This window comes from Pelodiscus sinensis, chromosome 1 (assembly GCF_052426305.1).
Source record: "Pelodiscus sinensis isolate ZL-2025 chromosome 1, ASM5242630v1, whole genome shotgun sequence".
Taxonomy (NCBI): Eukaryota; Metazoa; Chordata; order Testudines; family Trionychidae; genus Pelodiscus; species Pelodiscus sinensis.
In genome coordinates this window covers 123,213,388-123,237,386 of record NC_143052.1, presented here as the reverse complement: position 1 = coordinate 123,237,386, position 23,999 = coordinate 123,213,388, and the positions used below count along the sequence as shown (strand labels likewise).

Below are 23,999 nucleotides of genomic sequence, written 5' to 3'. Positions count from 1 at the left end.
AGCCATTAAGGGTACCAACAACTACCAGAATTTCTTGTTTATATGTAATGGTAAGGCCCAATCCTTTGGAAGCCATTGGACAAGAGTTTCCTCCTTGCTATCACAAAAGAGATCAAAGTGGCCTCAGAATACAGCAAAAGGAAAACTGTGATGTATTGATTGGTTACTATAAATGTCAATATTAGTCCAAAAACTAAACTGCATCTTGATGAAGAGTATTAATAATATATAAAAGACAACAAAATTCTGAGGGATAAGAACTCATGCTACACACAGATAGAGAAAAATATATATTTTCACTGAAGGATAAGATATCTAAAATTGTGAGCTTTCAATGTAAAAAGACAAACTCAAAAGATATATTTACAATAGACTCAAATTAAACAGTAATAATATAAAATTGTTAAATTGTACATTCTTTCCACATACCAAGTTAGCTACATGGAATATTTAAATAGCTCACTCTTGAATGAGTGTCTAAAGGATACATTATTTTATCTTTGTTTCATTGATTTAATGATCCATACTGTTATACTCAGATACTTTGCCAGAGGACAAATGAGCAACAAAAATTAAGTTTATAAAACTGAATATTATTTTCTTTATTCTCACACTAATCCAAATATGACTGCAGGGTATGAAATGGCTGGTGTGCTAGTAATCAACGCAATAATTTTATTTATTTATATTAAAGAGATGCTTACCAAGGAGAGCCATATATTCTGAACCCCCTCACTGTAACTTCAGAGTCTTGAAGATAGATGCAATTTGTTAGAAGAGACTGCACATTTTCATAGCTCTCTGGTTTCAGCTTAGACACAGAGGGGAAATAGTAAAAGTCCTGCTTGATTAAGTCTGCCATGAACTCTTGGTCAAAGGTCAATTCATGATTTCCTGCTATCACAATCTTGTATTCGTATGGCAGGCTACCTAAAATAGCATAAAACAACAAACCTCAGTTACCTTTTCAGGTTCTGAAAACTGAATAGAAGAAACAAACAAACACATAACACTGCCACACATTCTTACACATTTGTAACAACCAGATTCTGGCATGAGATGTCTGAACATAACTACCCCTGACTTCAATGGGGGTAACATACACTTCTCCAATAGCAAAATTTGACTCAATCTACATGGAAGTAGTGTGGTGACTCTGTCTTAACTACTAATTTAAAAAATATATATATGTGTAGTAAGATAAGATGAAGGACTGAAACAAAAACCCATGCAACACAGGCCTGGTTGAAGACCTGAGGCCTACCTAACAATAGTTAAAACTTTACTAATATAAAGCAGAGCTAAGCTGCAAGAAGCAGGCTCCTACTCACAATGAGGGATAAGAGTATTAAACACTAATTGGTAATAGGCACAGGTGTAAAATAGTAATTGGTACTAGGTACCAGCTGTAAAACTGTAATTGGTACTGGGCACAAGTTAAAAGCACATTGCAAAAGCATGATAACACTAGATCGTTAAAAAAAACATTGGTACCCACCTTCCCCATAAATACTGACCTAGGTTCAGGAAATGGTCTAAAATAACAGCATAATAAATAAAAATGTTCTAATCAAACCACAGGATGCAGGGTAATGGTTGGTATCTAAGCAACACCAAAGGGTGGCCAGCCTAACATGTCAGAAGTAATGTGTAACTTGTTTGTACCTATATATAAAGTGATATTTTAAAGGAGCTGTCTTTGTTCGGCCTAGGGGGCAGTAATAAATCCCATGTCACTAATTAAGCTGTGTCCATTGTCAGGGGGTACATATGCTTAGTGGTTTGATAAAGACTACTAACAACTACTACTGTACTTCGTTTAACAATAAACTTGGCTGTGTGCTTTAGATCCTTATCTAATTTTGTGGTCTTTGGGGGCTCCCTCAAAGTCTGCTATGTTGAATACTTGCGTAAGTCAACATGGCACACATAAATAGGCACACACGCACATAGCCAAATGGTTATCATCATTAACAAAGCAAAAAACCTGTCAAAACAGCACACCAGTAAATCCTAACTATTACAATATGCACACCTCTGTTGGTCACAGTTGCCACTTGTAATGATAACAAAAAAACTCTCAGACAAGCGCTTGGGTTTTAGAGCCACTGACCATAGCCCTTATTAAAATAAACACCACCTCTAAATTTCTTGCAACCTGCTAGTGCTTAAATGTAACTTCATAGTAAAGAGGCCCTACTGGTCCAAAGCTTGTGTCAGAATAAGAGACCACCTTCGACATAATTCAAAAACCCAAACCTTCAATCAAAAGAGGACTCAGGATTATCTATTGGTACTGGGATCCTTTGAATCTGTGCCTAATTTGCCCTTCCCCTATTCCTTTAACTCATATTTTGGGGAAGAGGTTAAGACAACCACAGATGGGAGGTGGCACCACTTGCCCTCAAAGCTGCAACAGTAACATTTCAAAAATCTAAGATCAACGTAGCCTAGAGAACTTCTGCCTACTAAGAAAACTGTGTGAGCACTTCCAATGAGGAATTCTGACAAGATAACAGTCAAATCGGTGAACTCATGACATACAGGGAAGAGTGTTCAATATAATACTTGGCAACTAGTTCTGAGTGCTGATCCTCTCTGCATACACCACAGGAATGTAAGAATGCCTGAGTTTACGGCCTACAAACTCTCTCACGCACTCCCTAATAGTAGCACTACAACAGAAAAATTCCTACCCAACTCCACATGTGGTTATCAGTTGGACCCTGAATTTGAAAGCAGGGATCACTAGCAATGTTCCCTCTAATTTTTTCCACCCATATGCAGAATACATTTTGTTATGTGCACCAAGGTATCTATGAATGTGCACCACCAATAGAAACACATTCTGCCGGCCGTGGGAACTCTACTAATCAGGTGGGCGGCACATGAATCTCTCCTGGGCAACTGCCCAAATGCTCAGCTTACAGAGAACACTGATCACTAGTCTCAAACATACCTGAGGGATCCTAACACGAACTTTCTGAATGTGCTTAAAGAGGACAGAGAGAAGACTAAAAGATAAAGGAAGAGTAAAACACTTTGAATAAGGCTGCCTCAAGCCAGAATATGCTAACATTACTTTTTGTGCTTATGATGGTGGTTTCTGTGGAAATAAATGACTTTCATGGCAAATACATAGTAGATAACTATGTGTTGTAGTTAACCAAACCCACAGAGACCTAGCAGTTTTTAATTTACAAAAAAAGTGACAAGGTAACATTATATAAAACTTCACTGATGACTCTGAGCCCAATTCACAGCAAGAATAACTGATGATACCAATCACCACGTGCACATAAATCGCAATAAAATTTGTCATGGGTGGGATGAGGAATAAAATCCACCCACATAGCATTGATAGGTAGTAAAATAGCAGTTAGACAAAGCTGGTGATTGTATGCAGATTGTATAGGAATGGGGGGAAAGAGGTGTGGCTTACCAAAGCTCAATATGTAGAGTCCAACAGCTGTCACAAAAGCAAATTGCCCTAGTCTGATGTTCCATAGGTAGAGATCATACCAAACATCATCCATATTCTTAGCACAAACTGCAAGGTTACCACATTTCCTCTCCAAGACAATGTCCCAGAGGGCATTTAAGGGTGAGTCTACACGACACACGTAGGTCGAAATAAGATACGCAATTTGAGCTAAGCAAATTGCTTATCTTATTTAGAAACAGCTTATTTATAGTGTCTACACAGCACTTATTTCAAAATAAAGCACTATACCTAAATGTTCCTTACTTCTCATGGGATGAGGTTTACAGGGACATTGGAATAGCGAGCCTGTTATATTTCAGAATAATGGGTGTTCTCAAAAGACATAGAATAGCAAGTGCTGAAGTACAGAAATAGCCTAAGAGAACAATAACTCTTAAGGCACAGACAGTGGAAATTAACCCAGCAAAGGAATAGGAGAGGCCTCCAGAAAGGCAAGTTTGAAACCCCTAATTCCCGAGGTTCCACATCCTAGCACTTGTCTAGAAGTTTCACAAGCAACTCCTAGAAATGAATTTAGGTCATACACAATTCATGTCAAGCCCTATGACCATTTATCAGCATAGAATAATAAGAGCTGTAATGCTTTCTTGGTGTTAGAACATAGTGACATAGGGGAGTCTTATGTTAGAGATCCATGAGCTACAGCATCAACTTCTCACAAGATATCACAAGATTGCATTTGACACCTGCAAAATGAGGAGGACTGGGGTGAAAAGTTATCAGAGTGGCATAGATGACCCATAACTCTTGATGGTGATGGTGGTGGTCACAAAGACTTGGGAGAGGGGGACATGTGACTGTGCCACACTGTTCCTCTAGACTAGGGCTGTCAATTAACGCACGTTAATGCATGCAATTAATGCAGAGTACAATTGACACATTAATTTTTTAATGCGTTAATCACAGGTGCTAGGGCATTTCAAAGAGGCAGTACAATGAAAGCCTGGGATTAGCTGGAGTCCCTAGCTGACCCTGGGCTCTGGGTAGCGCTGCCCCTTTGAAATACTGCTGATGCATTTCAAAGGGGCAGCGCCAGGAGTCAGCTGTGCGGTGCTGCCCCTTTGAAGCACTGCCCTGGTGTTTCCAAGGGGCAGCGCTGCATAGAGCCAGAGTCAGCTAGGGACTCCAGCTGATCCTGGGCTCCGCAGAGATGCCGCTGACCCTTTGAAAGGCTGCCCCAGTGTTTCAAAGAGGCATCACCGCGGGAGCCCGGGATCAGCTGGAATCCCTAGCTGACCCTGGCTCCATGCAGTGTAGCCCCTTGGAATTGCTGCCACCACCGCTGCATTTCAAAGGGGCAGTGGCAGCACTATGGGAGCCCAGGATCAGCTGGAGTCCCTAGCCGTGGCATTTCTAAGGGGCAGCTGCAGTGCCATGGGAGCCTGGGATCAGCTGGCCGGGGTGGCCTTTCAAAGCGGCAGCACTGCACAGAGCCAGGATCAGCTGGGGATTCCTAGGCTCCTGTGGTGCTGTCTCTTTGAAATGCTGCTGCTGTGTTTCAAAGGGGCAGCTGCACTGAGCCTGGGGACTGCTGAGGTCTGCTTGACAGCCCTACTCTAGACCCTTTCCCCCCTACCTTTGAGCCGTCTGCAGTGGTTCCAAGTCAGCAGCACCTTCCCAGTGGGTTCTGGATATCTACTGCCAAGCAGGCAACTGTGGGTGTGAATGAGGAAAGGGCTGGCCTCAAAGGGCTTCCCCACACACCCTCTGGCAGAGCTGTACTGCCAGCTCCATTTCTCTTCTCTATTCTGGGCAGGGCCCTATGGACAGCTATAAACTGGTCCCTCTCCCAGGCACATTCCCCTCAGCTACATTCAACCTGATTTCCATGATGGCAGAAATCGGTGAGGGGGGGAAGAAGGGGAGAGAGGAAAGCACATGGTTTCCCCTCCCATGCCTCACATCACCTCTGCAGGTTCAGATGTCAGTGTTGTTGGCCAGCAATACAAAAACACACACACACACACACACACACACCCAACAACAACAAAAACCCTAGGAAAAAAAGCTATTCTGAGAGTGTCATAGCATATAAATACCAACAGAATATACCCCATATACTTGCCCTATCTATACAGGCACTGATGTGGGGGGAACATAGTGGTTGAAATCAAGCACTTAGCTACAAGTCCACTCCTGAACACAAAGCATCTCCTCAGATAATAGGGACAGAAAGATTTTTCCCCTCCAGATCCTGGGCTGACAGTGAAGCTGTTCCATGGCTGGAATGCCAGTATCTGATCCACATAAGTGGAGGGTGATGGAGAGCAGGAAAATGACCAGAGATGGTGCACTACCTGATGACCAATGGAAGATCCATCATCCCCTCATTTATGCAATGCTATATCCCTACTTCATAGTGATATGTTGGGTGTCCCACAGAGCTAGGTTTCATGGTGCTCCTGGCATGAACACTTTTATGTGCTGACTCTTGAAGCCTGCTTAAAAGAGCTTGATCCAGCTCTGCAGCATAGCATTCCATAACAGTAGTACTGGGAGCAGGATTTGCCCCTCAGTGCAGGAAATAGCAGTGAAAACATATGGAAGAGGCTCATTACCTTCAAACACCCAGGGTATGTCTAGACTACATGGCTCCGTTCACGAGGCATAAGGGAGCGGTCAACAAAGGCTTCCCCTGTCGACCGATCCATGTCTAGACTGCAGCGCTGTGTCGTATCAGCTGATTGTTGGCACAGCGCGGTGGCCATTTTTATTTTAATGAAGCAGGGATTATTTAAATTCCCGCTTCGTGTACTGTCAGGTAAACTAGTTTACATGGCTCCGTCGACGGAGCCATGTAGTCTAGACAAACCCCCATAGCCAACACAGCTACACATCATATACTGATGACCTGCTCCTATTAAACCTCTGCTCTGAGCCAAGAGCTTTTACTATTTTGACCCTGAATAGAAAGCAAGCTGATACCATAAAAGCACTCTTTGGTGAAATGATCCCCCCCCCCCCCACACACACACACACACACTTCTCAGAGCAGATGTATTTTTAATCCTGGCTAAACTTCATATATTCTTCTGGTTTTTCTTTAAAAGAAATCTTATTCTTACTATTTAGACTTAGTATTACCTCTGGTTTTGGGAGGGAAAGGGAAACTTAAAAAATAGAATACCATGATATTGGGTTTTAGTAAATTTTGGAATGCTGAGCTACTATTAAAACTAAGTTCTGTACTCTGTTTTTCTGCCTATATTACATTAATATTCAATTCTTTCCTGTGGACCATAAATGCAATTCCTCATGGCAGAGTCCTGAGCAGAAACACTTTTCTGATTTATGATTTTCTGGTACATTTAGATGATGAATGCCTGAGAGTCAATTAGTTATTTTAAGCATTTTTTTTAAATTAAAATATTTTTATTTCCAATTCTGAAGTGCTTAACATTCTGCAGAATGACTAACACATGTCCATACATCACACACATACACAGAGGATGATAATGTAACATAAGTACTACAGCATGTCTAGGCATTCACAAGTACAATACAGCACTACCATTGCCTTTGACAAATACTGAAGAAAATTGCATGACATAGTTTTGTTAACAATTCCATTTCTATTCTGTTTTCTAACTCTTTTCCAGCTCATCTGATCCATCCATCTACTAGCCAAGAACCTGTATGAGCTGGTTATAGTTGTTGCTTCCGTTAATGTATTTATGTCATGTTGCTGTCTGTGGGTGTTACTTAGGCAAATTAGCAAATTACTCTAAACGTACAGTTACATTTATTATAGTGGCGGCCAGAATCTCTGCTGTAGTTACAGGTCTGTCAGCTTTTCAATTAACAGCTCTGTTTTTGATGAGTTTGCAGCTCAGCTTTTTCTTTCTTTCATTATATACCAAGCTGGAACTTGCTACATCTATTTCCCCTGCTTATCTATAGCCTTACTCTTCAAACCATCTTTTCACTTAAATTAGGAAGGCCATTGTTTACAAAAAGACAAAAAGCTGTTTTTTTCACATTTTTATTGCCTTCTAACAAAATCTTTAAACCCAAATCCTGCAAAGATTTATCAATGTACTTAATCTGTCATGCTGATTACTCACGGGGTGTAAATTAAAGTGCACGTGTCTTTGAAAAATCAGGATCTTCATTTATATCTGATTGACTAGGGTTGAATCCATAGGAGTGTGGTTACATTCTATGACAGACAGAAGCACTGGATGATTCTCAGGGCTACAGAATATGGTATTCTATTACTATGGTTCGTTTCTGCCTTGATCTTATCCTACTCACTGCATAACAGTGCTCAGTTTACTGCAGATACAGAGATTTTCTCACAGCAGTACACTGTACAGATTTCTTTGCTCTGTGGGCCTGATGCTCCTACCTTTGAAGTCAATAGCAAAACTCCCATTGATTTTTAGCAGGAACAGAATCAGGCAATGTAAGCTTAGCCCTATACTGAATGCCTCTTGAATGCCCTATACTGCAGGACTGAGTCCTCGTCAGCCATCAAAGATCGCTATTGTGCAACATATTCGCACATTAACCATTATGTTAAATCAGCAACTTTCTTGCCTGCATATGTTTAATACGTAAATTATCCTGAAGCAAGTCCCTAAAATTGTTGGCTGGATTATCTTGTTACAAGGTTCTTTTCTTTTCCTTGACTGGTATTATTTTTATGTAGTTAGATATTATATATGAGGATTATCTAAAAAACAATAAAAATAATCTTTAAAAAATGAAATGCTGATAATTAGAAAAATTCTCATTTAAAGTTATGAGTACAACAGATTAATTGACAATTAAACTTTATCTTAAATGTATTGAAAATTTTGCATGCCATTTTCTCAATTGTGAAAAGCTTTAATGGATTGTAGCAATGCAGGAGTGGAAGGGACTTCAGGAGGTCATCCAGTCCATCCATCCCCATGATGGGGTAGAACCTGATTCATTATGCCATTACACAACCTTTTCACTATTTCCAACAATAACTGATGTGAATGAGTTTGTCATAATCAGAGACACAACCTTTGAGAGAAACAAGAAGTTATTATCATTGAATGCATTATTTCTTTAACAAATAACTGCACTGCAGAGAAGAAATGAAATAGGAAGAAATTATACGTTCTACTTAGTGCAATAAATGTTTTTCATATAACCCAGCTGTTTTTAAACATGTGGGTGTCAGTGTTTGGCTCTGCTAACAGGGACACAGCAGACCTGGGATGGAAAGGAACCAGTTGTGTGTGTGCAAACAAATCTGAGACCATATACTGCTCTTACGGGAATTCTGCACATGGATTCAATACAAAATATAGCTCCCATTGAGAGTATAAGGCATATGAGAGCACATAAGAAACAGATATGCCATTCAGGTATGCCATAACCTAACATATACATGTTTGGTGCGCCTTACAGATGTATTTAATGCTCAGACTTCTCCTAAGATGTACATGTGAAGCTGCCCCCCTGTTGGAAGACACAATAGACCATGCAGGGAAAATTCTAGCTAGAGCTGGTAGCAAAATTTTAGGCTATGTCTACACTACAGCATACACTGGCATACTTTATGTTCTGATGGGTGTGAATAAATCACCAGCTCCCCCTCATCCCTGAGCTACATAACTTCTGCCAGCATAAGTACTTGTGCACACAGCACCATGTCAGCAGAAGATCTTCTCCTGCCAACCCAGCTTCTGCCACTCAGAGACGTGGGGGTTTTTTTGCCAATGAGAAGGACTCTCCTATTGGCATTGAATGTCTTAGTCGCATGTGATGTATTGGTTCAGCTACATCACTACAGCACTCTATGTATAGACACTGCCTTTTTCAAAATGGTTTTCCAATCTGAAAATACTCTTTCAATTACACCATTTTTGTATGAAATCATATTAACTTTTGACACATTTCCCATCAGGAAAAAATCAAAATTTCATTTTTTCTTAAATGAAAATTTAAGAAAAACCCCCACCCAGACTTTTCTGTTCACTATATATATCCATAATATTTAGTTTTAATCCAATTTGGAATAATTTTTTTAAATGTTGAAATGTCATGAAAAATGGAAAATTTTATTTTCAAACCATTCAAATTCTAGCTATAGGGCTCTGGCGCTATGTCTACACTACAGGGTTTTTCCGGGGTATCTCCAGAGATTGCGTCTGCTCTTCTGCTTTTTTTTTTTTTTTTGCAGAAGGATGGACGCGCTTTTTGGAAGCCCTGTCTTCCTCCTCCCACGAGGAAGAAGGGCTCTTCAAAAAGAGAAGGCTTTTCTGAAATTTGGCCCAGTATAGACGGGTCAAATTTTGGAAAAGCCTCTTCCAAAAAAATAATCAGAAAATGGTACGCAAATTGTGGAGTGCAATTTGAGTACCTTTTCTGATAGATCAGTTTAATGTAGACATAGCCTGGACCATCTTCTTCTAAAGTCACTACCAGTGCCATAGCCCTGGAAAATGGGACCCAATGCTTCCCTTTCCCCCAGCCACATGCAATGTCATTAGTTGATGGTGAAGATGAGAGATCAAGTGTCTTCCCCCCTCCCCCATTTTTCTCATTTCTTTTCCTTCACACAAAAAAATAGATATCACTACAAATCCTCCCATTTACTAGACTATGGGGATCTTGTTACCTAAAAATCTGGATGAGCATATTTGATTTATGTGTAGCTGATAAAACTTTGTCACGTTCCCTTACCACACGAATGACCTCTAGACATTTTGAGATAAAAAATTGTAAACAGTCTTGGTAATATAACAGAGTAGAACTTTAGAATTACAAATATCTCAGGAGTGGAGGTTGTCCATAACTCTGAAATGTTATGGTGTTCTTTCAAAAATTTACTGCTGAACACCGATTTAAACTTTATTATGCAGAAGAAAAATGCTGCTTTTAACTATCTTAACATTTTTCAACTTCCACCATTATCTTTTGACTAGGTTGCATTTAACAGAGTACTGTATTATGCTCATCTGATGAAATGGGTTTTATCCATGAAACCTCATGATACTATATATTTTTGTTAGTCTCTATGGGTATGCCTACATTAGGAAATTATTTCAAAATAATAACTCCTGTAAGAACTATTTCAAAATAGCGTGTCCAGGCCACAGGGAAGCCTAGAAATTAGTCCGAGGCAGGCTCCCTTTACGTGGATGCGCTACCTCGACTTAGAGCTCCTGGAAGCCCTGGGAGTAATTACTTTGAATTACTCTGGCGAGTACTGTAGTTATTTTGAAATAATAGCAGTGGAACATCCACACTAGCGCTAATTTGAAATAACTATTTTGAAATAAGCGTTATTCCTCATGGAAAGTAAGAGTTATTATTTCTAAATAACCAACCCGTTATTTCAAAATAACAGGCTTGGGAGTGTGGATGCTCTGCTTGTTATTTCAAAATAAATAACTCCCTAGAGTAGACCAGGGCTAAGGTGCCATAGGACTACTCATTTTGTTTTGTTTTTTTCAGGATTGTACTGTAAAAGATTTTTTTCTTTATTTCGGATACTGCCTGTTTGTGTACTTCTGGCTCCAAATGAGGTGTGTAGTTGCCTGGTCAGTTCATAACGCTGGTTATGAGTCACGCTCTCTCTCACTCTCTGTGTATATGTATTTCATTAACTAATAACACTTTTTGTTTATTTCTTTCATTATAGTAGATTACTAATTAAGGAAATCAACTGAACATCTAATTTTTAAGTGCCAATTACAAAATTATTATAGCAATTCCCAATTTTCAAACCACAGTGGGCCCCTTTTATAGGGAAGATAATTTTTAAAGAATAACTTGAAATGCTGCTTCACTGTCACATGAAATGCAGACTGCATATTAGAAGATACTAAAAAAACTCCTATTACTTTCAGTCTATTTCACTGTTTCAGAGTTATCTGTAAAGGAACTTTGTATGTATTTAAAGGTGAATCAACCTTTGGCAATGCTCTTTTTTCCTTACATTAGATAAAACAGTGCAAATAATCCAAAAGCAAATGCATAGCTTTTACATTCTAGACTTTTCTTGTTAGGAGTCTTTAGCATTTACCCACTTCATTTAACTCAACACAGAGACTTACAATTGCATCCCCATACAGCTTCAACAAGATATATGCAAACTCCTAACAGCAGCTGTGCTTTGCTTGTGTCTCGGTATTGTGCTAAGCAGAATTTTTAGTATTCTCTAAAAGCGGTGACAATCATATAAATGCCCACTTAATGCTTTCCCCACTCTCATTTCAACCTTTTAGAATACAGCAGTGAGTGATATAGTAAAAAGACTGTATAACAGTCTCAGATTGCTTTTTTAGCATCTCTTTGACAGTTCTGTGTTTAAACACTTGGCTGATGTCTGGAAAATTTACATTAACATACTTTTTTGCATGGTGTATAATCTTGAATAACATTGTAAATCAACACTCCTCCTTAAGTCATTTGTAAACTGTTAGATCTAGCCATTTCTGCAACATAAAAGTCAGCAATTAAATCAAACACTAAAATAACAAATAAATATACTATTTTTCACCGCTACATTTGCAAAATGGGAACCCTTTAAATACATAGATATAGATAAATAAAACTAGGAACATATGTTAGAAAAAAAATCTGCTAATATTCAAGTATATATTCCAGGATACTCTGTTACATGTATAGTAACTGAACAAATTTATATCTAAAGGAAAATGGACCTCTTTTCAGCCTTGTGCCTTCACTTGCAGCTCCTTGGTTCCTGCTTTAAACCACTTCCACCTATGCAGAACCAATGCACAGGACTTTGTGCTGCACAGTTCAGCCCCTAAGCCACTGGATGAATTTTAACCTTTAAGAGAAATCTCTGTATATTTAAGATACAGTATGAAATTCTATTCCCGTTTCCACCTTTAAAAAAAAAACCTTAACAAGTCTTAATAGGGATTAAAAAATTCTTCTGTAACTTATATATCTTAGGGATGTGATAGTGTACAGGTTTGTAGGGTTAATCGATGAGCCTGGGCTCATCAGTTAACCTTCATGGTTACATGCAACCATGGGGGGGAGCAGGCGGGAGTCGGTGCTCACGGGGAGCCAGCTTTTAAGATGGCTCCCCATGCCCCGGCTCCTGCGGAGCTGTCCCCCCTCCCCTCGAGCTGCCTCTTCCCCATGCTGCTGCCCCTGATACAGAGACAATGGTGGAGGGAAAGAGGTGGGAGCTGGTATGCATGCTGCTGCCTCTGGCTCTGCCTAAAAGCCAGCTCCCCGCGAGCACTGGCTTCCCCTGACCACGTTGCTGCCTCTGATACAGTAAAAATCACTTCACACTTACTACAAGGATTTCATCACAATTTGATACTGACTCCAATTCAGATCCTGCAAAGTAATCCCTCAGTGTTTCCAAGTGTTCATCTTCTCGGTGAGAAGACTTAAAAAGGCAGGTACTAGGTCAGTATATGCACACCACTAATAATAATGTTTTAGGTTTACGTATAATGCTTTATGGTACATGTTCAAAGCACTGTACAGATAGTCACTAATTAACATTTCTGTGTGGCATATGGTTTTATCTAGGGATGTAAGAGTACAGTCGTGTAAACAAGTGCCCAATAAGTATGAGCTTACCAATTACGCAAACTGCTACATGATTACATGTGGCTCCTGGTCTGACTCCTGCGGAGCTGCCTGCCACCCTATGCTGCTGCCTCTAATAAAGAGGAAACAGAGCAGGGTGGCTGGCAGGAGCCAGTATGTGCTTAAAAGCCAGCTCCCTGTGTGCACCAGCTCCAGGGAGCCACCTGCCACCCCGTGCAGCTGCCTCTGTATCAAAGGCAGCAGCGTGGGGTAGCAGCTGGCTCCTTGGGAGCGAGGCGGCAGGTGGGAGACAGTGCTTGTTGGGAGCCAGCTCCTGGTACACACCAGTTCCCAAGGAATTGGCTGCCGCCCCATGTATAATTTTCAGCGGTTACATGGTTAATCATTTACATGCATTTTAACATTCCTTGTATTATCCCTCTGAAACAAGAGAGAGGCTGTGACTTTTAAAGGTGTCTAATAGATTTAGATGCTCAGTTCCTACAGGATGGGATTTGCGTGCTTAACTCCCTTCATGAAAAATCTTGCCAAAAGCCAAAGACCTCTTGTCTTCCAATCCTGCCTTTGTATCTCCAGACCCCAGTGCCTTCAAGAGAAACTCCACTGAAGCCAAGAGAGCTAAGTACTGGGTTAAAACTCATGAGTCCAGAATCAGATGATCAAACCCATTTTTAGACAAAAGGACAGGGAGAAAATGGAAACAGGAGTCATTCCGCAGTTCCTACAACAGGACTAACCATAATTTTGACTTTAGCATTACCCAGGCTGACGAATGCACAGACCTGAATTTCAAGCTGCAATGCTACAAAATGGCCCTAACGCCGGTGCAGCCATCCTTGGGAGGATGACTAGCTGTAGCAGAGGAGATCCTCTACCATAGCAACACCTACATCATACATTCCCTGTCACCAGCACAGGAGGTGTGGCTGGTGGAAAGGTGATATAGCTCAGCTTCCATACACTTAGGTGATCCCCAGATGCCTCATTGGCCCCTGAGGTTACTGGCAGCTAGTGTAATTTACAGAAGTCCTCCGGCTGCCCTAAATTAAGCCAGAGGACTGGCATAATCCCAGGACTGTGAGAGCTCTATACATTCATCTTTGCATGCTTTTTCTTCTGCTCTCTGCTGTGTGATCCACAGCTGTAGCCAAGAATTTGGGACACTATATTAAATAAGTGTGATGAAAACCAACTTTTTATTTTTTTGGAATGCCCAGTCCTTTAAAAATGACATCTGTTCTAAATCCCTATACAGCTCAGGGTTTCTCGCTGCATTTCCAAAGCCATTCTTTTGTAAATAGATAATTAGTACTTAAACACCCCTTTCAAGGGGTTTCTACATTAACATAAAAATAGTATAATTACTGATGGTCAAAATGGCAAGACTACACTTTGTAAATTCTAATTTTTTTTTTTTTGCGGCTCAGAAGAATGAATTTCTTTCTAGCTTGCTACCATTCTAAACTGTCTTAAATATGAAGATTATTGCACTCTAAAATATACAGTACCTGTTAAAACAAGAATGAAAACAATATTTATCATCACTGCATAAGTCTCCATGTTAGAAAGGACCTAAAACTAAGATTGTTTTCTTTGATGGAGATTTGTGTCTTATAACAACAAAGAAACTGACTGATTTTAATGAATTTAGCTGATTTTTATATAAACATCAATGCTATAACAATCATAAACAGTGTGTGATTATATCTGGGAAGAATATTGGTATATTTCTATGCAAATAGGCATTTCTATTTGAAAACTGTTTTTAGGTGATTTCAATTTTCTGGGGGGAAAATTTGACATTTTGTGGTGAAATTTCATATGGCAAATCATAACGCTGAAGAGAATTTGAGTTGAGAAGTTTGCTAAAATTCTGCTTCGCAATTTTTGCTATTTGAAAATAATGAAAACCACCATTTTATTCCTGACAGAATGTTCCACATGTCTCATTTTTGCACTGTAACTCTACGCTGGCTTTGCTTCACATTTGACATGAACTGATTCCTCAAAAAAAGAAGAATCACTTTGACACAATTGAGGAAATACCATTCAGAAATAATGAAGTTAGGAACATTAGAAAATGTGTAGCATAATAAAGTAATCTAAGTCTACATACAAGATTATATTGCTCCACATAGATATTCAGAAAAGAGGATGTAGAACTGGAGCGTCAGATTGAGTATTTAGCACAAATTCCATTTGTGTAACTCAGAGCCATGGTGTGCACTAGGGCCTTGGAGTATATAACATTTAGAAACATTCCTTCAGGTTGGAGCAAAGCAAGCCACAAAGGCTGCTGAACCACACAGACTATTTCCAGTGCTATCATTAAAGAATGTATGGGGCGGGGAGTTGCATGCATAATTTGATGACAGCGTAGGGCCAAGACAATGTTCTTGTATTTGTTCTACTAAGTACCTTGTGCGTTTTTGGTTATCAGCTACAAAAGTAATAAAATAACTGTAGTGAGAGGATTGAGTGTACAGAGTGTCCATAGTATTCAGGCATAAAATCCAACTTAACCATCCTGCATTTTATATTGATAAATGTCTTGGGAAAACAGTTTTGGGTTATTTTCAAATGCTTCAAGTGATATCAGTATGTGGGGCCTACTGAAAATCTAGCATATACTCAAGTTAACTCCCAACCCATTCCATATGATGGCATCTGAAGACTCCATGGTCTTGGGACCCAACAACATAATCTGTTCCAAATGCACTTTGGGCACAATGTTTCAAAAAACAGGAGTTCATGGAAGAAATTGGGACAAAGAGGAAACTAACAGCAGTAACTGTATGAGAGGACAAATCAGAAAAAAAAAGCCAGGTTTGAAATAAAACAGGGAGGCTGCATCTAGACTGGCAAGTTTTTCCGCAAAAGCAGTTGCTTTTGCGGAAAAACTTGCCAGCTGTCTACACTGGCCGCTTGAATTTGCGCAAGAACACTGACGATCTCATGTAAGATTGTCAGTGTTCTTGAGCAAATGCTATGCTGCTCCAGCTCGGGAAAAAGCCCTCTTGCGCAAATGCTTTTGCACAAGAGGGCCAGTGTAGACAGGTAAAAACTGTTCTGCGCAAAAAAGCCCCGATGGCAAAAATGGCGATTGGGGCTTTCTTGCGCAAAACTGCGTCTAGATTGGCACGGACACTTTTCCGCAAAAAGTGCTTTTGCACAAAAGCATCCGTGCCAATCTAGACGCTCTTTTCCGCAAATGCTTTTACCGGAAAAACTTTTCCGTTAAAAGCATTTGTGGAACATCATGCTAGTCTAGACGCAGCCAAAGAGTGTTAGGTTTGCCCTATTTTGCATGGCACTTAAGCACATGTTCAACCTTAAGCATTCACTTAAGTTCTATTGAAGACAGTGCTTTTAAAGTAAAATATACTTGACTTCAAAGACAGGGAGACTTAGGGTATGTCTACAGTGCAGTTTTTTCAGAAAAATGGCTATTTTTCCGAAAAAACTTTACTTTGGTCCACACTGCAATCACGTTCTTTTGAAAAAAATCAAAAGAACAGAGAGGGTTTTCTGACATTGATAAACCTCTTTCTACGAGGAAAAAGCCTTTTTCCAAAAGAGTTCTTTCGGAAAAAGGTGTGTGTGGACAGGGAAGAGGGAGTTCTTTCAAAAGAAGAGGAAAGAGGAAAAAGCACAGGTGTCCTGGTGGTCACTCTGTCCACTGTAATCACAGCTGAAATGTGAGATAGCGTCCATTCAGTGTAGATGCTATCTTTCAAAAAAGCAGATGCGCTTGGGCAGTGTAGACGCTCTCTTTCGGAAGAAGTTTTTTCAGAAGCTCTCTCCTGGAAAAGCTTCTTCCGAAAGAAGCCTGTAATCTAGACATAGCCTTAATTTAACATGGAGAAGGAAAATGGACAAGAAGCCACAGAATCTGTCCAGGTGACCTCGGAAAGGTCCATTAGGTTGAGAGGAAGATATAGCAGAAACTTGAATGCTGGAGAGCCAAGCGAGTATGAGAGAAGAAATTGACGAAGGCTGGCAGTCAGCATTGCACCCAAGAAATCTGGACATGAAGAGGAGGAGGGACACTGAGCAGTAGTTTAAAAGGAAGGTGAACACAGGAAGGGTTTCTAACGGTTGAGGAAACCACTGTTTGTTTGAAGGCTGAAGGGATGGAGCCAAAACAGATACAAAATTAAGATAAGGAAGAGGAAAGGGAGAGCTGAGACTAGGATGAAGGAGAGAATGCAGTCTGGGAGGAAGCAAAAAAGGATGTAAACAGAGGGTGAAAGCTTTTGCCAGATGGTGTCAATTTTTTTGAAGAAATTAGCAAGATCCCAGGCAAAGAGCGAAAAGGAAGAGAAGGAGGTGGTTGGGGAAGGAAGAGGCTCTAATGATTCTAGATATTTTAGTCAATAAGAAAGGCAAAGTTCAAAGAAAATGAACTTTTTTTTACTTTGTTTAAACAAAAACACATAAAACCCCACCTATTAAAACTCTCTAGATACCTGGACAGAGATTTAGAATATAAACCCAGAAAACAAAACCAGTCCCTTCAGCAACAAAACCATCATCATAAGCATAAAAAGCTAAACATTCTCATTCCAGACCCCCAAATCCTGCAAAAAACAAACACCCCCCAACTCCTACAGCTGAAATCCCATGTTCCACATACCTCCATCTTCCCCCAAATGACAATTCAGAGAAATTGATTTAGCAGCAAGCCCTAAGGATCAACAAATTCTCAGAGTATTTTGGAGCAAAGAGAAAAACAATTCCATTCACGAGCCCAGCTTGAAAAAAAGGCTCTGCCAGCACCTCCCACACCCATAACCTATAACTGAGTGGATTTCAGCTTGAGGACTTCTGCTGTTCACAGCTGGGACAATAGCATGTAGGAAGCCAAGCCGTCTGTAAGGTATACAGGAGCTCAGCAGCAACCAAGACTTGAAGCCCATTTCCCTGCTGACTAACAATGCTCTAATATCGCTTCCCTTCCACACTACTGGATAAATATTGATTTTGTGAAAAGAAGATAACCATGGTGTTTGGAATAGTTTTTGTGCTCTAATATTTGTACAATATTGCAATACAGTGTAAAGACTTAGAGTAGAATTGAAGATTGCTTAGTATTGTCAGAGGGTCCTATTGTCCTATAATGACAGGGCACAAAAAGATTGAGTAGAATGTACTGTTACAGATTTCACTGAAAATGTTTTTGTGTGTATGTTTCTACATTAAAGCATCATAACTTTCCCCCCTTATTTTATGTGAGGCATAATATTGGGCTTCCAAAGTCAAAATAATATTTATTGACAGGAACCTGCCAAAATTAGAGCAAAGGCTTGCTTGCAATTTTTTTTTTAAATTGGAAAGGCCTGACATTTTTCACATTGCATATCAGTCTCTGTGCTTCTGTCAGCTTTGTGCTGCTCCTAGCCAATTCCACATCAGGAAATTCCATAGCATATAGCTAAAAAGAAAGGAAAACACAGGAATATATAAATTAATGAAAAAAGCTCCACCCTTTAAATGTGTACTTCTTGCAGAAGTTTTTTTTTTAACCCTACTTACAGGTATCTGATAAACCAATACCAGAAACAGGAATTTGTGTTTATGCTAAAGCAGGTATCAGTATTGCAGGGACATAGACCATGATTTTTTTCTGGAAGCAGCATTCTCTTTCCAATTTCAACTGCAATTGTTTAAAGCACATACATAACATGGTAAAAGTGCATGCAAATCACCACTTGCCTGCCCAGTGGAACAGAATTTCTGCTATCAATGCCAACAGTTGCCCACAGAAGGCACCTACATCTGGTCTGCCACATCCAAGACAACAACCACAGACAGGCGTTTTGCTTTGTTTGGAATTCATCGCTCCGGTGCAGCTGAGCCTCAGACAGCAAAACTATCAGCCTCCAGTATTAAACAGACAAATGCTTTTCTCGCCACAACTTTTTACGGAGAAGGAAAGCCATAACACAATGTACACAATAATTCTTATGCAAATCATAAAAGGCCCACTGACTTAAATTGCAGCTAATGTTCAAAGCCGCTTATTGTACATTCCCCACCCCACTTAAGTGTGAAAAGGCAGAATGGATGAATGGTCACACAAATCTCATTTGCTCAGCTGAAAAGAACACAAATATTTTTAAAAATTCAAATTCTAAATGTTACCTTTCAAACACAAAGCTAAATTAATATTCATCATGCCTAAGTGCATAATGTTTTACTAGGAAGCAGAGAGGGTTAACACATTCATTATGTCACGTTTACTTCCAAAATGACATGTAACCTGATACTTACCTAACCATTCATTGAATTTTTTAACTTCGCTAGGAAGTCCCAGTTCAGTGAAGTCACCAGCATGTATTAAAACATCTCCATAGGGCATTTGGATTGGATCAGTTCTTGAGTGAGTATCAGAAATACAGACAAACCGGGTATATCCTGGAGGTTTGGGAGCATCATGGGGCACAGGATCCACCCTATGGGAAAAGCATCATGAGAAGGTTATTAAATAGAGTTGACTACATAACCTTTTTAGTATATACTTCGCAATTCATACAATTTTCACTCTTAGTAAAGATGATACTATTCTGGATTTGTATAATGAAAGTCACTTCTTAGAAGAAACTCACAGAATTAACAACAGAGATGTAGCCGTGTTAGTCTGGTCTTGCTGAAACAAAAGACAGGAAGATGCAGCACTTTAAAGACTAACAAGATGGTTTATTAGGTGATGAGCTTTTGTGGGCCAGACCCACTTCCTCAGATCAAATTGTGGAAGAAAATTGTATCCCTTTGGTGTATATGGTCATGCCAATTTTCTTCCACAATTTGATCTGAGGAAGTGGGTCTGGCCTATGAAAGCTCATCACCTAATAAACCATCTTGTTAGTCTTTAAAGTGCTGTATCATCCTGTCTTTTGTTACAGAATTAACTGGCAGTGTAAGAATTTTGGAGTTCATATAATAGTGCCTTCAATATTGCCTGGATAGATGTATTATTTTAAAGACATAATGGAAAAGGTATTGTTTCAGAGTTATTTTCATATTTCAGATACTTACAAATAAAACAAAGGCATTTCCAATTTCAAAATAAGAATACCATTCTATGTTCATTGTTAAAGATTGCACATGAAAAAAGCGAGAAAAGATTGCTTGAGAAAAGCAAGTTATCACATATATAAATACATTTAAATGCATTTTTCTAATCATTTTTTTCCAACAAATTTAATTAACACATTTTTGGAGATACAGCACAGTGTGTTAATGCACCAGTAGATAAGAACTCTATTGACGCCTGCTGCAAATGCATATTATAACCTTACTATTGTCAGGACAATTGTGGCAAATTTGGGGGCTTAATTATACTAAGTAAAATCAGATGCAGTAAGGGGAGGTGCTGCATTGAATAGTGCCCAATTTCAAGACTCAACCCTGAAGAAAATAAATTATCTGACCCACTTTTGTGAAGCTTCCTCGTGATTTAGGTAAGGAAGACAGAGAACACAAATCTGCGGTATGAAATAAACTTATTTGCAACTCATTAAATGCCTTCACCCTAAACACATTTCATTACAATATATAGAAGCATGTACGTGTAACTGTACCACAGCTGCAATGGCAATGTATGCAGTACACAATGCACATGCTTTTCCTTGTGCAGAATTCAGAACTTTATTTTATGAAGCATTTTTCTGATTCACACAGCTCTGCAAGGAATGTATTTATTTGAAACATTGTACAAAGCACCAAAAAATTATTGGGTATAAATAAATATGATAAATAAATGAACTGCAGACCACAATGTCACAGAAACAATGCACACATTAAAGATGGGTGGACCTCATTTCCAGTACAGTAGTGCAGGCCTGGCCAAAGAGTTTGTGGGGCCAGAGGCGTACGTTGAAAGTGGGGCCCAGACTGTGGACGCCATGGTGCAGGCAGAGCCCCAGAGAGTGGGTCGGGAAGGAACTGCCCCCACCCTGCTGCAGGGGCCAGAGCAGGAAGCTCCCCTCCCAGGACCACCTGCCCTCAAGCCCCAGGTAAGTTTTGCTCAGTCATAGGAGCCAGCCCAGCTTAGCCCAGCCCCACTCACCTGGGCTGGGTAGCAAGCAGCAGCAGCCGGAGGCGAGGGCCAGGAGCAGCAGGTGGAGGGAGGCATGCCCCAGGCTGCGGGAGCAGACAGAAGGGAGTGTGGGCTCCAGCAGGGCTTTAAACCTAAGCCTGGGCCCCCATTGGGTAGTGCAGGAGCTGTCGGGCCAATCACCACCGCTAGTGTTGCAGCTAGTGTTCCAGAGCCAGGCATCCCTCAACAGGAATCGGGCTCTTTCACTGTCTAAGGCATTTCTTCTGAGGCTGAATTAGCCCCCTGACTCACACTGAAACAGCTGTCAATTGCAGTGCAGGGCCCTGAAGCCATGACACTCAAGGTAACCGCTTTGCTCGCCTTGCCCTAAGGTCAGGCCTGCAGTAGTGTACATGTATGTCAGGTGTCACAAACACATTTAATTATACTCTAGAACACAGTTTCCTAAGGCCTGAATGGGATGTCCTTGAGTAGCCCCCACTGAGGTACAATGAACTGTCTGCACTGTGAATAATGCAAAAAAAAATGGAGTCCTTATAGTCTATGCCACCTTTTAAAAATAACATATAAACCTACATATAAATTGGAGAGCAAAGCTACAATTTCAGGACAACAATTGTTGCTGGAGGTTGGTTCATACGCAGAGCTTCCATGGGGTTTCAAATAGGAGCAGAAGTTTGCCTACATACAGTCAGGATCAAGACCTTAAATCTTCAGGGCATAACTGTCAAGATGGCTATGTCTAGACTGGCCCCTTCTTCGGAAGAGGCATGCTAATTTCTAACTTTGGAATAGGGAAATGCGTGGGGGATTTAAATATCCCCCGCGGGATTTAAATAAGTATTCCTTGCAAGTAGGAATAAGAGATCCTCCGGAAAAGGGCTTTATTCCGGAGGATCACGCCAGTCTAAACGCTCTTTTCCGCCTTTTCCCCAAGCCGGAAAAAAAGCGGCGGCCATGTTTATTTAAATCCCGCGGGGGATATTTAAATCCCCCGCGCATTTCCCTATTCCAAAGTTAGAAATTAGCATGCCTCTTCCGAAGAAGGGGCCAGTCTAGATGTAGCCCAGGTGTGTCTTCTACAGCTCTGATTATATTATCAGTGCTTAACAAACAGTAGGTGATAATTATCATAAAAGTGTGGTATCCCAAAGCACCTCAGCAACAAAGAAACAAGAAAGACAAAAATGGAGCCAGGAAAATGCTGTGAGAGGTTGGGAATACTTTTGGATGTAGGTGCAAGTTAAAGCAGGACAAGGAGTGCAAAACAGTACTGAGGACCAGAAAAAACATGTACTAGCTGTGAGGCTGATGTCAGAAAGGCCTTTGGAAAATGGATAAAAGCATGGAGGAGAAAGGAGTTTAGGCCAAATTTTTTTTGGGGGGAGAGTAAGTTTTATATGGGGTTTATTCATGATCATTTGTAACATCACTAAATTTGGGATTTTGCAAGCATATAATTCACAAACAGGATGAAATCCTGGTCCTACTGAAATCTATACAACAGCTACCATTGACTTAAATGGGACCAGGATTTCATTCATAATATTTATAGGAATAAAGAAGATGCAAGATTACGGCTATGTCTACACTGTAGTTCTTTTTTGGAAAAAGATACGCAAATTGTGAACCGCAAGTTGCATACCTTTTTCCAATTCTTTTTTCAGAAGAGGCTCTTCTGACATTCGGCCCATCTGCATGGGGCCAAATGTGAGGAAAAACCTCCTCTTTCGGAAAAGCCCTTATTCCTCATAAAATGAGGAATAGAGGGCTTCCAAAAGAATGCATCCGCTTTTTTGGAAACTGATCTGAAAAAGCAGACACATTCCCTGGACGTGGCAGTGTTTTTCTGGGGTACCTCCGGTATCCTGGAAAAAACTCTGTAGTATAGACAGCCTACATTTCTTCTTTCTTTGCAACCATTCTGTTAATTTATAAAAACCAAGAGCAATATAAATACCGTGGGTATTCACAAAAATGCTTCAATATTTCTACTGTCTAGACAAATAGAGTTGGTCAAACTACTGTTACAAATATTATTTGTTACAGCTTAGCCCATTTTCTGGTGTTCATTAATTTTTTTCAAGTGCATTTATTATTCATGAATGATGAACAGTTTTTGGGAACAATTTTCAGAGAATGGCATGTTTGTGAACGGCTCCCTTTAGAGCATTCTCTGTGTTGTGTGGTGGATCAGCAAAGTCACATGCTACTGTATTCACTCATTGGCAGGGTGATGGCAATATTAAACAAGAGAATAATGTGTAGCAAATGGCTAATAATGAATAACTAATTTCCACCCCAAATTCTGTGATGAAAACTCATTCATGCAACTTTGGGGATTGCCAAACATATACTTGAATACCCAGGGGATGTCTGAATACTCACAAATAATGAATAACATGCCCCACAAATCTCAGAGATCTGAACTTGGCACTTCTGTTTGCCAAAATATTTGTGAATCAATATTTTATTTGTTTGTTTTCTGTTACCATTTGCTAGCTCTGCAAACAAAAGATGTTCCCTAATGCAGATACTATATTTGTTCTATTTATTATGTGTATTGGATTATCACCTAAAAGCCCCAACAAGGGGTCAGAACCCTATTGTGATTGGCATATATAATAAAAACCTCTTCCTGAGAGTGGTTGTTTACATATTCTAACTCCACCCACATGCAGGCATGAGTCCACATTAGCCTTTCGATTTCCTTTCCACGGTGTAAAATTTGTACCACAATATGTTTGTAAAGTATTACTGAAAAGATATATATCATCCACTCTGTTGTTTTTAAATGATTCATTCCTTGTGATTAGAAATTACCAAAATGTATTAAAAGTAGTGAATGAAAGTAAGCCAATTTATTCAGTCCTGCTAAAATGCAAAGTTTTTTTAATGAAAATCAGT

General features: G+C 39.9%; 1 protein-coding gene across 2 annotated transcripts in view; it reads right to left on the bottom strand.

Moving 5' to 3' along the window:
- Window positions 1-23,999, bottom strand: part of MPPED1 (metallophosphoesterase domain containing 1) — an 89,398-nt gene that overhangs the window by 43,796 nt on the left and 21,603 nt on the right. For both annotated transcript variants that reach the window (XM_075899509.2, XM_089770073.1), the window contains 2 exons: window positions 19,304-19,485; window positions 705-930 (listed from right to left, as the gene is read on the bottom strand). In XM_075899509.2, the coding sequence (XP_075755624.1) occupies window positions 705-930; window positions 19,304-19,485 (408 nt within the window). The remainder of the gene's footprint in view (window positions 1-704; window positions 931-19,303; window positions 19,486-23,999) is intronic.